Below are 17393 nucleotides of genomic sequence, written 5' to 3' on the forward strand. Positions count from 1 at the left end.
TCAGAAAATCAGCTGGTGTTAGTTTTCCCAGTGTTTTTTCCAACTGTGCAGCTGATCGCTGCAATGAATGAGGTTATATCTGTGCATCTGGATCAGGGTGAATAGCTGTTGAAGGAACATCATGCCTTGGAGAATTTTTTCCTTATTAGGAGAGTTTAAATTGTGGGCTATTTTGAGTCAGTGGGGGTGAGAGGTTGGTCTTGATGTGCTGGCAAACGGTGCTTATTACCTACACAATAGTTAGAATGAGTGACATCTTGAATCACAAGAGGAACTTGAGCAAAGCTAGCCTGCATTCATTTGAGGGGCAGGAAGAAAATGTTCCGTGAATGAGGTTATTGCAAAACCAGTGGTCCCATTCAAGCATGCAGATGTTTTATTTAAATATTCCTCAGATGTCTGATTTATTCAGCATAACACATCTTGCTATGCTGCCCTTCTGAAGTACAATATGAATTTCAAAACAAAAATTGGTCCAAAAAACAACCTTGGTTTCTTTGTGTGATACACAGAAATAATTACATTTCATTTACAGTACAGATGCATTTTACACAGTCGCCAAGTCATTCACTACTGAAAAACAGCATTTAAATCACCTAAAACACTAAAATATTTTTTCAGCTTCTGAATTTCAGAGGAAAAAAAATCATAATATTTTTGCATGATAGATGGGTGGACTAGCATTATGCAAAATCTTACCAAATCCAAGGGCAAGGAATTAAATGAAGGTCACACGGCTGGAATGCCACCTGTTAGGTGAGCATAGCTGTGCTTTGCTTTCATATCTATATGAAATGGAACAGCATTCAGTTATGTGGCCTGTAATACTGCTTAGAACAGAGTTGGTCCTGACCAGAAGAACCACAGGATGGAAAAAGGAGGTAGTGGGAATGCTACAACATTTGTTGGCCATCACTGCATAGTGCACAGGTTTGGGGTGCAAAGGGGCCTGCATGGGGAAAGGCATGGAGTTTCACATGCAGCACTACATTGTTGGATCTGTTCTTCTTTCTCTTGCACAGCCATGGTTGGTAAGCCACTAATGTAGCAGACCTGTGTGTAAAAACCTGGTTTCTGCATGCAGATTACATCCGGGATCAGGACCTTCATCTCCAGCAGCTTTCTATAACTGCTACCTTCTGTTAGCAAAAGAACATCCAAATGTTTGATTAAGAAGTTCAATGTGACTTCAAATAAACAAGAAGCTGTTGCAAATTGTTAATATTAGGGCAGTCTTAAATCCAGACATGGTTTCAGCACAAAGGACAAACAAAGCCAATTATTTTCAAAGTTAATTGTGAGTTCAGATGGTAATCCTCGTGTCACCGTTCTCTGCTTGATTAGATTAATGTGCACAGCCAGCACATAGTGAAGCATGCCAAGGTCCACTTAGCCATGCACCTAGTGCACCATATGCAAAGTCAGCACAGAGCTCAGCAGGAGCAAAGGGTCACATCAACTGGTTTTTCAGAACGGAATTATTTTGCTATGACATAAGAATGAAAAGAAGCTATACCTTCAGTGGAGTCAGAGTTAGAGGAGAACAGAAAATTCTGGGTTTGCAAGTTCATACAAATTCAGTCCAGATTTCATTCACAAATATAACAAAACCTTTACAGTTTGCAGTAGTGAATGGGTTTTCCAATGCAAATGATTATTATTAAAATAATGTGTATCTATCACAATATAGCTCTCTTCTTTAATAAGGTCATACTCATTTAGAATTAAGGTTGAGGTACAATGTTTCCTAAGGTTACTAAAATTGCCAGGCTCTCATAGTAGTTCAGTATCTGCTGCAGCATCACATAAGAGATTACCAGTTATTAAACTAGTTTTAGATGAAGATCTCATAGGGGGAACATGAGGTTGCCTACCCCAGTGGTATAGGTGAAAAAATGGTGGGTTGGAGAAAGGTATTGGACTGAATCCCTGAAGGTTCTCTATTTTTAGAGAGAGGTTGTCAAGAAATAGACTCAAAAAGAGCCATACTCCTCAGAAAAGAAAAAGAAAAAGAAAGAAAGGTTGCACCAGTGAATGCTTCCTTTTTGCCCCAGCACAGCCCCTGTGATCCTCTGCTCTTGAATTATGCCAACACATTACCACTATGATCTTGTTCCAATGAAGAGAGCTCAAAAGAAGACAGGACATTTGCTACATCTGGAAGCGCTAAGTAACTTCTTGTATCACTCATGCAAGTTCTTGCCTGGGACTGAAGTGTAGGAGAGAAGTGTGGGTGAAGTGTAGTTTTCCTCCTTTCCCTGCCCAGCAGCACTTCTCCAAAGGATCTCATGGCTATGCTTGTGCAATGACACCTGGGCCAATCAGCTAGAGGACTGGGATGAGTTTTTTGCTTGTTCGGTCTTCCATCCATTTAACTATAAATGAGAATACGATCCAGTGGTATGAGAAAGTGAAATGTGTTTGGATGTGATGCTGGTCACATTAAACTACAGCAACAGATGTGGCTAAACCACTAGACAGTTGGGTTGAGAACAGATGAGCATGGAATCTGATTACCAACATCCAATATGGTTTTTAATATAACATAATTTGAGACCAGAAACCACTTAAGGACATTCTTACTTCCATACATTAGTGGATTCAATGATCAGATGAGGATACATCTGATAATACACTATCAAAATAGGGCCCTCAAAATTAGAGATGCTATACAAATCCATCTACCAGTTTATTCAGAAGTACTTCAAAGTTGCATGTTTTTACTTAGAAATACCAATTTTGCTCAACAACTTGAAATGATGGGAAACCACCACATTCCTAAACAGATTAGCAACTATTGAATGAAGTTACTCTTCTGGAAACACCATTTTAAAAATCCTTTAGACAAAGAAACAAAAAGACAAATTTAAACTGTAACGTTTGTGTATTGATCCTACACTGGCACAGCTGTTGATGTCAGCTATTGTTTTGCACCATTGGATCCAAATCTTCCATTTCAGCAGTAGTCTTTGTTCAGATATCTATGTGTTCTACAATACAAATTTGACAAACAACAACATTTTAGTAATCCTTTGCAAATATTAATTGAATGTCTCCTAGTACTCAGCTTGTCCAATATTAGTACACAATAGCAGTGAGGTTTCAGAGATAAACAAATCACCAAACCCTGTTATTGTTACCTCAGATGACAATTACATTATAACACTACACTAGGAAGACTGTTCATTTTGTTCAGGAAAAAAAAAGAGGTGTTCATAAAACAGGCTTCCTTTGCTAATTTATGAAGCCCCTTGACATTCAAAGGAATGAAATGTAACAAAAGGCAATGATTGGCATTAAGGAATTACAGGGTAATGAAAATTAAAATAAACATGATTTTTTAAAAGTTCCAAAACCTACATTTGTGGTACAACAGTTTTGGTTATGAAATTATCTAAAACTTTCCCTGCAAAATTACATAAAATATTGTACTGTCTACCCATGTATTGTTTTATCTGCGTAGTTGAGTTTGTGCAGTTATATAAATAAAAGCCTGATCCCTGATACAACAGATGTACATTGAATTATTGCAGTTGTAACAGTACCAAGGAAGCAAGAACAATGAGAAATATTGAACTAACTGAACATCTCAGTTTCACTAATGAGTGTTTTTGAGTAAGAAATACTTCATTTCTCCCTGCAAAAGGAAGTTATTTGTACAACTACCATGGGACGTTAACAATCAGCTTTTTTGTAAGTGCACAGAAATGCCCCTTTTCTACAGTAAAATGTTATCATGCCTAACCTGAAAAAACAACAGAAATAAACTCAGATCACAGCTCCAAAGAATTTTCACATGCATTATGGTTGTGTTTCTTTCAGTCAGTACAAATATTTTATGAGCCATTTCTCTCTCTCTTTCATTCTTTTTGTCAGTTTGTCAACAGGTTCATGGTTTATTAACAAGAAAAAAGAGAACACATTATCAAAACATTGTTTCCATCCTTGATTTTGCATTCGGTTACAACATAAACGGTCTGAAAAAATTTTTTTAAGGTATTTTATTAAAAAGATTTTTCATGGTAAGAAGAAGCATCAATGGGGGACATTTCATTGTGCTCATAGAATAAATCAAAAGAGTCACAGAAGAGTTTGCTCCAGAAAAGTTCAAGTGACGTGTAGAAATTCCATTTGGTTGCCACTGCACACAATTCAGTAACGAAAACCCACCATGTTTTGTATCTCCAGAATGCTTCCATCATCTGTTGCTGTTCCACTCAACAAAGGGCTATTGTGTCCCTCTTCCCTCAGAACTGTATTTTCTTTGCTGCAGTTCAGCTTCTAAGTGGTCTTTATTCTAACTGTTTTATAAAGCAGATACTCTGACAATGTTTCCTCCTGAATACTCTGGAGATTCTGGTCTATCATCTCCTTCTGGTGTGGTCACAGGTGGTGTTGGAATGCTGATTATTGCTGTGGTTACATAAGGCTGCTCACAGTTTAGTTTAACGCACTCTTCCATTTTGGCATTTAAACTGGATCGGCTGGAGAAGTTTAAAAACAACAACAATCAATGGATTAAAAAATTATATACATGTTCTATCCCCTTAATATTGTTATTCAGTTCTGCTATGTCAGAAAAACATCTAGGATGCTTGTAGGATACAACTAAAATGTCTATATTTTAGAGCCCCTGGTGGTGCAGTGGTAAAACTGCTGCCCTGTAACCAGAAGGTTGCAAGTTCGATCCTGACCAGGGGCTCAAGGTTGACTCAGCCTTCCATCCTTCCGAGGTCGGTAAAATGAGTACCCAGAATGTTGGGGGCAATATGCTAAATCATTGTAAACCGCTTAGAGAGCTCTGGCTATAGAGCGGTATATAAATGTAAGTGCTATTGCTATTGCTATATCTCTTCCAGTGCTTATTCTATATTTCATTTGCTGACCTCAAGCTATTATATATCAAAGCATTAGGAACTGTGTTCTCATTGTGCAGAATTAACATAAATAGTACCCCAATTATTTGCAGGTCTGTGAACAGAACACCGAGATTTTTCATGGTAAGAAGAAGCATTTAGTGAGGGACATTTCATTGTGCTCAAAGAATACATCAAAAGAGTCACTGAGGCTATTCCCATGACCAGCCAAAACCAGGCTAAGGGAGCCCAGCCCTGTTTAGGCTGGTTGTGTGTCGCCCAGCAGCCAGCCCTCTAAAATGCCGCCCCCCCAATCAGGTTACCGAAGCGAGTGCACCGCTAACTCTGTTTTTGTGCTTGTGAGTTGCCACGGCGTGGCTCTCCGCCGCAGTGACTCACGAGCAGACCCCCGACCGGGAGGCTACAACAAGCCTCCCGGCATCGGGGGGTCTCCCCAGAATGCCCCATGCACTTGCACGGGGCATTCTGGGACTTCCATGGGCCGGCCGGCCACCAGTCCCTGCCGCCCCAACTGGCTCTGTGATGATCATATGGGTGGCCGATGTGGCCGCCCAGGGCAAGCTCCCTGCTCATGTGCAGGGAGAGTGGGTTGACCCCGCTCTTCCCACACAAGTCCTCATGGCGCTTCACGCTACTCGTGTGAAGCATGTCCCTGTATCATAGTGATTCTAGTGGCTGTTTGCTATGTCATCCGGGATGTGTTTACTGTTGAAAATATTGTGATGCCTAACATTAGTCATAACAGCTGTGGCAACTACTGCTTCTTGGGGCTGGGGGGGGGGCAGAGGGGAGGGAGTCAGGGGTAATCATAGGCAGGGCTAATAGTAGGCAAGTCCAATCCTAAGTTTAAAAGAAGTGAGTCACCAGCCCATGGTTTTCTCCATCTGTAAAGTTGTTTGTCTCAACCAAAATCTCCACTGAGACATTGTACTAAATAAATAAAATGTACCAAATAATAAATAAATAAATAAATAAATAAATAAATGAATGAATGAATGAATGAATGAATGAATGAATGACACCAACATTGGGCAGCTGGCTGTTTAGTGCTAATTCAGCGCTAAATTCACCCCTTGAATGTGAGTAAAGGAATCCTGCCATTAGAGTGGTTCATGGTGGGTGTCAGTGTGGGAAGTAGCAATGCCCTCTCTGTCTCTAAAGTCCCCAAGCCTCTTCTTCCCCTCAGTAGCTCCCTCCTTTCTTCTGTCAGCATTGCCTCCATTTCTCCTCCTCCTTGCAATCTCAGCCCTCTTCTCCTCACCCCATGCAGGACTAGGCTAAGAAGATCAACTTAGTGGTGCAGGGTGTGTGTTTGAATCTTGAGATCCTATTTGCAGGTAATACCTGCATACACACATTCTACACGGCTTGAAATTACCAGCCCACTTGTTTCTTTCTTCTCACAAATATAGACATGCATAGTTGTTTTTTAAAGCAAGCCTTATTTCTCCCTTTCTCACAACATAAACATTTCTGGGATATATCCTTGGGCTGCAATCCTATGCACACAGCAGTTACTTGGGCAACTCAAGTAGTTATTTAATGGCTTCATTAAGGCTTTACTTGGAATAAACTTTATGGAATTGACTGCAGTTCTATGCAACATTTACTTGAGAGAATCCTTTATCAGATTTGAAAATTAAGCCATATAAATCACAAACCTGTCCAAAGACCTTACACTGAGGACCTCTCCTTTCAGTATCACTAGCACTCACCCCACCCCAAAACCCAAACAAACAAAAAACAGGTAAAACACAAGATAACCAACCAACAGCAAATAAAAACTGGCATAAGGACTATAGAGTGGTGGACCTACTTAACTATTTTGAACTGGCCTGGTTTCCAAGCTGTGTCTGTTAGGTTACCCATGAAGAGAAGGAAATAATATTCATTCATTCATTCATTTTCATTCATTCAATTTTATATCCCGCTCTTCCTCCAAGGAGACCAGAGTGGTATACTTCATACTTAGGTTTCTCCTCACAACAACCCTGTGAAGTAGGTTAGGCTGAGAGAGAAGTGACTGGCCTAGAGTCACCCAGCATGTCTCATGGCTGAATGGGGATTTGCACTTGGGTCTCGCTGGCCCTAGTCCAGCACTCTAACAACTACACCACTCTGGCTCTCTTTTTCCACACCGACTCTCTTTTTAATCTCAGAATTCATAATAAAATTGTATTTCTGAATTAAAGACACACACATTTCAAACAAGATAAGCTTTAAGTTATCCAATTAGTAAAATGTCTTGGTTTTTCTGGAAGCTATAACCCCCTCCCTCTCTTTCACCCTCAAGAGAGGTGAGAGAGCAAGGCTGCATTCCCATGTACACGATAACCATACTTAACTCTGACTGGAGTTAAAATTCCTAACTCCAATTTGCGCTGCAGACGCACAGCAAACTGCCATGAGCCTAACTGGAGTTGAAGGAGAGTGGAGCCCCTCCCTGCTGCTCAGCCTCTCAGCCTGATCCCAGCCAGCTATGCAGCCAGACTGTGGGGCAAAGCGTCACCATGTCAGCAGCTTAGCCATGATTGGCTACGCTCTCCAGCGGAGTGTGCCGAGCAAGACTGTGCTTTTTCTGAGTGCTCCACCTGCTGTCGGCAGGGAAAGTGCATGGAAAGCCTTTAAAATGCACTGTGATGCCAGCACCGCTTCTGCCCGCCATAGCACTTCTGCCTCCCAAGTGGCCTCACCCCGCCAAAGCACCACACAATCTCCAATTCCCTGGAGGTTCAGGGGCCCAGAGGGGATCCCACTTCTAATACCAGAGGTGAGGGGGAAACTCACATTTACTTGAATGGGATATGCATGGATGGATGGGAGAGGGGAGCACCTGTTTTCCGGACACCACTGAAGAGTGGGGTGGCTGTTCCGGGGTGCCAGAAAATGTACACGTGTACACATGGATGTGCGGGCAGGCAGGGGGCATAGTATCATGGCAGCTTACAGTATGTGTGATCCCCAAGACTAGGAATGTGTTCCCTGTGATAGCATTCCCCACAGCTGTGAGCCAGAAACCATCCTTGCTCTATTCAGAGCACCCATGGCCTGACGCTCTCATGAGGGAGGTGTTAGGTGAAGAAGGGGATGGATTACCCTCTTGAATCAGTTCTGATTTTTCTGGCAATACTTTCCACTCCTCTCCACTCTGATGGTCCATCCCATGGGGTGTCCAGGGGTGTCCCTGTGGTCTGTCACTCTTATGAGCAGAGCAGGGCAGCACTTGCCCGAGTGCCCATCCCTGCTGCTTTTCTGCATAGAGCATCTTCCTTTGCTCCCCTTTGTCTGCTACTCTTGTGAGAGAGCAATCTGTGGGGTCATGGGTTGCTATTCGTCATACACCAAGAACATCACCTCATATAGCACAAGTAGCATCTCGGACATTTGATATCTGTGCCCCACAGATGGGGCACAGTCATGAGGAAGACTTAGGGAGCAAATATTCCCACCCGGGGAAGGAGCTGGGGCCCCCTTCCCTACCCTTTCTGTGTGAAAAATAGAACGTGGCTGCTCCAGCTTCCCTGCTTGGGTCTGCCTTTTGGATTCCCCTTCCTGGCGCCATGACGGGGTGCCCTGCTTGTGCTGCCATTGGGGGTGTTTGTGCTTGAGGACGTCAATGACTGTTGCCCTCCGAGTGGCTATGCGGCTTGACAGGCTGGAAAGTCTGGGTTGGGGCATGTTCCCTGTCGCCTGGCAACTCTGTCCCTGCATGGCTGACAGGAGGGGCATGGCTGGTATTCTGAGCGGCTACCAGCGGGAAGCGCCAAAAGCATGCAGCAGCCACACCCATGGGTGGGTCTGCACTGCTGCCTCTTGTAACTGGGATTTTGAAATGGGCGCTTAACCATGGTTAAGGCCGAGTCTGCCTTCAGGTGTAACGGTTCAGTGGCAAAACCGTGGCTGTCAGTGGTGAAACTTAGAGAAAACCTCCGGTTCCAACTGGAGTTTGGTGGGGCAAACTGGAGTTAACTATAGACCCTTAACCCCAGTTTTATATATTGGAGCGTACAACAGTTACAACCTCAGGTAGCTTTAACTGCAGTTAAATTGTACGTGTGAACTGGCCCTAAGAGAAAGAGAGAGAAATGAGCATGGAGCTTTTTCTTAAAGTTCCACAAGAAGAGGGAAGGTGGGAAGGTGCTTGTTTGCTTTTAAGTAAAAGAACTACCAAGGAGAGTGCCAGTCCACCATACCCACCACTCTCCCCCTCCTTCTCTAGAGCTCTGAATTTTGTCAAGATTTGCTTCTGCCATTTTTTAAAAGGAAAGGGGGCGGGGATAAAGAGCTCCCAGCAAATTCTAGGGAAATCCAATGCTTCCTGAGGGCTTGATTGGGGTGCTGAGTGAAGGGGGAAAGGTTGGCTTCCCTCTGGAGGCTGGAGAAAGATAGTCAGGGCTCCTACCTGTTCTGAACTCCACTTGCTTGCAGATTGCCTAGAAGGATCCTGGGAAATCAGATGACTGGGCTGGCCTTGTTTGCTGGCTATTGGTCAGAATAGGTGCCTGTAAGCTATTCTGACATCTCATGGGTTAGGGGCTGGGCTAGCCCCTGCCCACCCTTAGTGGGGGAAGAAAAGAAAGGCACATCCGGATGGCTGCTGAAGCACTAAATATGCAATTTGGGCAGTGATTAAATATGGTAATTACTTCATTTGGGGGCAATAAAGTAATTCTGCTGTACACCCTAAGAGGGAGGAAATGGCTTTACAAAGGAAGTTAGAAAAAAGACTGAGAGCAAGTGCCATCTACTGGCAAGCAGCAGAAATGCAAGATCAGCATTCAAGCAAAAGACACAGACAGAGAGAAAGACACAGAGGAAGAGATGGAGGGGTGCAGCTATAATTGAGCTGATGGGTTCAAAGAATCCAGTCCCCCCAGCTCATGAGAGCCCTCCAGATCCACCCCTCCATATTTTCTTCCCTATCTCCCCCAATCTGGGAGCGAGCTAATCATGCTATATGAGGTGTCACCAGAGAAGCTCTTCCCTAGCTACACCCCTGAAGAGATTATATGTTTGGTGAAAGAATAGAGGGCTGGCAAGAATGGGGGGGGGGGCAGAAGGAGGAGGGCAATGCCTCCCTTGCCCCCAATGTGGAGCCTCCTCTGCATACCAGTCTAGAGATTATTGGAGGAGCCCTGCACAAGAGCCCTGCTTCACACACATGTGAGAGCCCCCAGCCACAGAATGTCCCTTTTCATTTCGAGAGAGCACTATAAGATGGATACAATGAAGTACTTGTAGCAATCAAGGCCTCCACTGGTGTAAATGGGAAAGGTCACACATGCAATTGGGCATAGAATCACATTCAGATTTCTGGGCTGAATAATATAAGGAGAAAAATAAGCAAAGTGAACGCAACAGTATAGTTAATCTTGAACCATATGTTGATGAGATTAGATACTGATGTGGAAAGTCTTGTGAATTTTTATAGGCTATTCTTTCAGCAAGGGGCAGAATTTTAGAAGAGCAGCTCACCATGCCAAAATGTCCTGAAAGACCAGCTTGATTACACCATGGACACTTTGGCATGGTGAACTGCTCTTCTGAAAATCTGGTCATGTTAACTGGTTTCAGTTGTTCAACAGCTCACATTCTCTTATCTAAACATTTGAAGTGAGATCACTTAAAAGCAAAGGATTTAATCAGAAGAACTTATCATTAAACATATGTAAAAAAATTTGAGCAGATTAGAATCTTCCCGTGCCTTAAAATATCAGTTGTAAGTATATTAAATAAAAATAAATACTAAAAAACACCTCCCTCTTTTTTGTTGTCTGGAGTAATTTGCATCGCAATCATTATATTGCTCAGCACCATGAGTAAATTTACTACTTATCTAAAGAATGTAACAGAATTATATGGTATTCAAGATAGCTATTTGGAAACGGTTTGCCCCATAATGGGGCCTCTGATCTCAACTGAGTTATAAGCTGGTAGATACACTCACACAGGGCTGACCCTCCCATAACACAGGGTGAAGCAGGCTGCTTCTGCCAGCAGATTGTAGGCTGGTCCTCAGGGGCAGCACCCCCATGGATAGCAAGGTGGAAATGGTATTTGCAAAGGAAGAAAGGAAGCCCAAATTGTATGGCACTGCTTCTTTTCTTCCCTTCCTTCTTTTTCGGTTAGGAGGAGAACCAATCTGAAAGGCAGGAAGGAGCTGGGGGTGTGATTTTAATCGAAAACAAGGGAAAGGGAGGAAGCCCTGTTTGGTGCTCTGCTTCAGACTGCAAAATGGAATGCGTTGTTTCTGCACTCACATCATAGCTGTCGATAAAGCCCAATCTTTTACACAAATGATTTGCTTTGATATTTCCTTTGAAAGCATCAGTATGTTTTCTCTTTTGAATACCCATTCTCCCAATTAAGCACTTCACAATCATTTTCAAGAAGAGGCAGGTGCTTTTCCTATAAAATGACAGAATGTAGACTAGTATCTGAAACAAAACACACTCACACACACACAAGCTTGTGTTCCATGCCAATTCCTTGCCTCAAGAAAGAGAGAGCATATGGTTATCTCTGTCTGGGATCATTCCTAAAGCTGATGTACCTGTTAGACAAAGGTGTTCTCTCCATGCATCTGATCTGAATGGTACTGAGTTCTTGGACACTGCTTGGGCGGCTGCCAGTTAGGTTGGTGTTTGGGATGCGAAATGTCTTTTTATGTCGCCGCGAACAGCACGTGCTTGTAACTCCTTGTTGGGAAGAGAGAGAAGGGCTGTGGCTGGAATGTCTGTTGACAGTAGAAACCTCCATGCAGCTTTCTTCATATGTTTGTTCATCCACAAATTCATGGTTCTGTGCAACGTGAGTCAGAAAAAAAAGCAACATTACAGCTGGAAAAACTGCCATGGTAAAGGAGAGTCATTGGTTTTTTTAGACCTGCTGCCTGGTCTTAGGCATGTTTCTTTGGAAGCAAGATCCATTGTGTTCAATGGTGCTTACTCTTAAGTCTGTGTGTGTGTGTGTGTGTGTGTGTGTACAATTTCAACACGAATTTAGCATACAATAATTCTTGATGAAGGATATAGACATGAGCCAGAATCTAAAACAAAAAAATCAGCTCTGTGGGTTCAAGGAGGCTTTCAACGTGTATTTCAAACAGCAACTCTCCATGCTACATGGCCAACTACTTCTCAACTAAAGACAGTCCCCAGCTTAGTCTGTGATATGGCATGGAGGCCTATTGCTCAGAAAAACAACAATAATCTCACTTGGCAGCCTCAATTCCCTAGGTTCACCTATCAAAGCTCTTTGGATCCTGGCCACAGTTCGCATTCTGATACGTACACATCAAAAACCATTTATTTTTTAAGGCTGTGAGGGCTAGGAAAGGTAAAGAAAGGAATATGAAAACACACACACACACACACGGGATCGGGAAAAACCCTGTTGTGGTATTTCCCCAGCAAGTTTGGCACTGGAGAGCTCATCAGTGCTCAAGCGCCTTCACCCACGAACTCAGTGCACGATCCCAAACAGTAGGTGGTCTCTGGTTGAGTTTCCAGGAGTAGATGCAAGGCACAAAAATTAAAACTGCATAAAAGCCCATTTAACTGCCTAGTGTAGTAGCTACATCCTAGGTCTTAAAATCTTTAAAAATGAAAAATAAAAGTGGATGGAATAAACTGCCCTGAGCCACTTAAGGAGTCGCAGTATATAAATTGAACAACCAAACAAACAGGGAAAAATAAAAATGCATATGATCCAATGACTCTCTCTGTCCAGGAACATTTTGCCTAGGTTTCCCCCCACAAAGCACCCCACACTGGAAGTTCTTCACATGGGGTTTTTGAAGCCCTCTCGCATCTCCTCCAGAATGGAGGGTGTGTGTTCACATATCGACTAGATTTACCCCAAAGTCCCTGTGAGTTATCGGGGAGCAGTTCACACACAATCCGGGTTTTTCACTGCACGTTAGAGTGTCTCATGATTTATATGTGGGGTAAAAAAATCCACTATCTGTGGCGGTTTTTTGGGACAACTTCAAGTTTTCAGTAAAGCTTCCCATAAACTCATGGTAAAACCTGCTGTGTGTAAAAGCCCCTGGTGCTGCATGCCTAATGGTGAGGAATTAACACCCACATTGATTTCCTCTTGGCTCTGTCCCTCACATTGGCATTTGTTTGTCAGAAAGCTCCCAAGGATTCCAAAATCAGAATGACAAAGAAGTCCAAGAAGAGGAAAAGTGCAAATCTGAACACATGCATATCTCTGTCTGCCAACAAGCTTACCGCTAATGAAGTTCAGTGGAGAAAGCCAGTGATAGCAACTTCCTCCCCAGCACTGTCTGCCAGCAAATTATCTGACCTGGCTGTTCATGTGTTAAACATAAATAGTAATCACACCAGCACAGCTATATTCTCAGCAGAGCTAATGAAGTCACAAACGAGCACCATTATGCGATATAAATATGTGTCACCAAAATAATTTCAGAATAATCACATTCCATAAAACTGCTTTGGATAAGTACGGTGAATAACTGCATCAGAGTAATTCTAATGGAGCGACAGGACAACAGTAAACCAACACCAATTGTATTTTCAACAGATCAGAAGAAAGCAGAGAGTTTATAATCTTACCGTGGTTTTTTCCAGACAGTGAAGCAGATGGTGGTGCTGGATTGCAAAGGACGAACCAGCTTTGCTAACAAAGGCCTCTTGTTCTTCACCAGATAACTGTTAATACATTGAATATTATGTTATTCTCATTTGTGAAGAAATAGGCGAAGCTAGGTTCTTGATCAAAGCACAAGAAGAGGAGAGCTGGTCTTGTGGTAGCAAGCATGACTTGTCCTCATAGCTAAGCAGGGTCTGCCCTGGTTGCATATGAATGGGAGACTTGATGTGTGAGCACTGCAAGATATTCCCCTCAGGGGATGAAGCCACTCTGGGAAGAGCAGAAGGTTTCAAGTTCCCTCCCTGGCTTCTCCAAGATAGGGCTGAGAGAGATTCCTGCCTGCAACCTTGGAGAAGCCGCTGCCAGTCTGTGAAGACAATACTGAGCTAGATGAACTAATAATGGTCTGACTCAGAATATGGCAGCTTCCTATGTTCCTATGTTCCACATCTTGGATGAGTATTTTAAAACCCAGTCTGCCATGCTTCATAATGGAAATACTGGTCAATATAAAATAAACTACCACCACCTTTGGACGTACTTCAGATGTACTTCAGATACAATGGACACGTGATTCCTTGCCTCCTCCCCACAATCTTCTGTCCATATTTGGATAAAATTGAGAACTGCCTCTCTGCAGTCACACTGACTGCAGAAAGGAGGAAATTGGCTGCCAGGGCTTCCTTTTTAAATGAAGGATGGTCCTGGCAGCCAATGGCAGCCAGAGTGAGGGAGGAACTTCCTCCCTCAACCCAGTTCCATGAGGGCAAAACTGCAGTGCCAGAACTTGGATGTAACACTGGTGCCACAGAAATGGAGTTTATAGTGGCTAAACTCCACTCTGAAACAAAGGTTCAGATTGGAGTTCAGGGCAGGAAACCATGGTTCCCCTTCCACCATAAGCGCCAGTTGCCTGCATTTGAACACAGGGCTACGGAAACGGAAAGTGAAAGGACCTCCGGTTTCCTGTTATGTCTGAATTTGGCCTATGCCAAATTCAGCCTATGCATGTGAACCACCAAGAGCCTTTGGAGTCAGGCAGTATATAAATTAAATAAGTAAAACAATAAATAAAACAATAAAACAATAAATAAAATTCTTTTTAGATTTTCTTACACATACCTTTAAACCATGTTTTCTCTAATAAACTGATTCATCTCTCTTTTTAACTAAAGTACATAGTCTTAAGACCAAGAGAAGTGAAAGCATTTATGCAACTAGCTGGTTTGCCCCTTCCCCTTAAAATTTTTGTGATCGCTTCAACAGATCAATTACCATGCAAAATTAGCCATCTCAGCAGAGTGTATTTAAAATGGAGTACTGCACTTGTTCAGTTGATATCAGCAGGACTAAATGAGGTACAGAACTGGTGTATGCAGACTATGGCTATGGTGGCTAATAGTTGCTAAGAAGCAACTATTCATGCATTTGTCTCATCCTTTTCAAGATGGAGACCATCACCATATGTTGAGGTAATGAGTTTGTTATTATGGCTGCAAGCTTTAATCACATTCATTCAAACTGAATGTAGCACTATGGCATCTTAAGTGAGATCAATAGGTGCTAATCATGCGTAACGTTCTCTAGATTACAGAGGCGTAACTATAATTGGGCAGACATGGGCCACATTCACATTTAACGTGAAACCAGAGGTTGGCGAACCTGCGGTTTCTATTTTAAATTGTAAATCGTATTGCAGATGTTTGTCCAGCAACCCAGGAGAGGGGAGCCCCTCCCTGCTGCTCAGCCACCGAGGCTGATCCCAACAAGCTGAGCAAAGCATCAACATGTCAGCAGAGTGGCCACAATTGACCATGATCTTTAAGGTGAAGTGCCAAGTGCAGAGTGGTCTGCCCATCCTAGGCATGGAAAGTGCATTTAAATCCCTTTAAATGCCATGCCATATCAGTGCTGCTTCTGACAGAAATGGCACCACTGCCCTCCTAAGAGCCCTGCATCAGAACAATCTTGCAAAAGCACAATTTGAGGTGGGGAGGGGGAAGACTATTTCCCTTTTAGGAAAGGGAAGGGGAAATCGTGACCTCCCAGGAGTGGGGTCTGTCCTGCTGAGACCTAGGATGCTCTTGCAAGGGTTCACCCTGGCAAAACAATTTATGCGGACTAAACCACACTCCTGCTCCCCTGGCAGCTTGCTGCCGAAGGGTTATTTCTCTTACAAGAGGGCCATTCTTCTGGGGAGGATCATGGGATTAGAAACCCTAGGCCTTCCATTGGACTGCATGCTCATGAGTTGAGGTAACCCAACAAAGGGGCTTCCGCCCACATTTGCTGGCTGAGAAATGAAGAAGAATGAGCATGCTCCCTGTGTGTTAGGCATTAGGGCACAAACATGCCCTCCATTTCTGACTCCCTCATGGGTAGGAAGCTGAATGGCTGCTTTTCCTTGTTGCTCTAACTCACAAGTTGATTGGAGTTGTGTCTTGATGTGTCTGCTGTTCCTTGTTGCTTCTCTTTTTCTGTTTGTACGTATGTATGGCAAAATGTGTGAAAAGCAGCAGAAAAATAAATGGCGTAAGGGGGCAATGAGGATGTAAGGAAGTGTAAAGAGGCAATGAGGCATCTCCCGCCTCAGAGGCACGATGCCTCTCAATACCAGTTGCAGGTGAGCAACAGCAGGAGGGAGGGGGGCCACTGTGTGAAACAGGATGCTGGACTAATGGGCCTTGGGCCTGATCCAGCAGGGCTGTTCTGATGTTCTTATGAGGAACAAATCAAGATGAAATGCATTGCAAGAGAAGAGCTCTGATGCAAACATATCTTCAGGGTCATTGAGATCAGGGGTGACTTGTGGCAACATTTGTGATATCCTGGAAATCAAAGTTTTCCACATGATGTGATGTATAGGCCAGTGGCTGTGTGCTCTCTCTGTGTGTGTTTGTGTGTAAAGCTGCTGGCCTTGGAGACTCAGCTGGTTGGTACCTGCTTTTGGCGCTGAGCTGGAGGGGGTCTCCTCCCTCAGAGATTAGCTGATGGACTTGTTTATTGGGCTCTGAGAAAAGCAATTTGCCTGACTGCACCTCTCACGGGGCCCCTGTTCAGCACAATTCTTCCATCTTCAGTTTAAGGGTAACTGTCATGCTATGTTTGGAGGCAGACTGACTTCTTATGTGAAACAGAATGAGATCTGCTGGACTATTATTAAATAGTGTTTCTGGATTTAGAACGCACATGCTCATTACCTGCAGCTGGTTACTGAGTAAGCCATTTCTTTTGCTCTGCATATAAGCGTTGGCACTCCCACTCTTTGCTGCACGGATTCTAGCAAGCCTGGCTTTCTGTATAAGAAAAAGAGAGAGGGGTGGGGGAAGAGAAGTGTCACTTGTCTTTGTATCTATCATTCTGCTTCTTTTTTAAAAAAAATCCAAAACCACCCATAATACAGCTAATTGGAATGTCTTCTCTGTGAATACCATGGTCCCTAATTACAGAAAGGACTCTTTCAGCTGGGCTTTCAGGTGCTGTGTTTTCACATTTATAATGCAAATGAGTGAGAAGCAATTGTTCTCAGCTTGCATCAGCCAACAAGAACAATGAATGGGTTTTGTGTCTGTGTTTACATATATTTTCACATTAGACATGTTGCTTCCTCACTTCTACTGTCAGTGCGATCATGCCACTGCCTGTACATGGAGGTCAGGAACGTTGCTTTCATCTCACTTTAATTACACCATTTCTGATTCTTCCACTAAAGGTTCCTTGTAGGAAAGGACAATAGACCAACAGAATGTGTAGCTGTTCAACTGCTGTGAAGTGTCACACATAATTACTCAGAACATTCTGATTTGAAGAGAAACATCTGTGGAACACAATGAGATCTAAGCCAGCACTCTCCATTTATGACTGCTGGGACCAGTAACATGAAAGTAGTACGGC

At 43.2% G+C, this 17393-nt stretch overlaps 1 protein-coding gene across 3 annotated transcripts in view; it reads right to left on the bottom strand.

The window, feature by feature from the left end:
- Positions 1 to 353: 353 nt before the first annotated feature.
- The window catches only part of KCND2 (potassium voltage-gated channel subfamily D member 2), a 506409-nt gene continuing 489369 nt past the window's right edge, over positions 354 to 17393 (bottom strand). For all 3 annotated transcript variants that reach the window (XM_053253823.1, XM_053253826.1, XM_053253825.1), the window contains 4 exons: positions 16700 to 16795; positions 13463 to 13558; positions 11431 to 11678; positions 354 to 4484 (listed from right to left, as the gene is read on the bottom strand). In XM_053253823.1, the coding sequence (XP_053109798.1) occupies positions 4307 to 4484; positions 11431 to 11678; positions 13463 to 13558; positions 16700 to 16795 (618 nt within the window). In that variant the 3' untranslated portion in view covers positions 354 to 4306. The remainder of the gene's footprint in view (positions 4485 to 11430; positions 11679 to 13462; positions 13559 to 16699; positions 16796 to 17393) is intronic.

The sequence above is a fragment of the Hemicordylus capensis genome, chromosome 5 (genome assembly GCF_027244095.1).
Source record: "Hemicordylus capensis ecotype Gifberg chromosome 5, rHemCap1.1.pri, whole genome shotgun sequence".
Taxonomy (NCBI): domain Eukaryota; kingdom Metazoa; phylum Chordata; class Lepidosauria; order Squamata; family Cordylidae; genus Hemicordylus; species Hemicordylus capensis.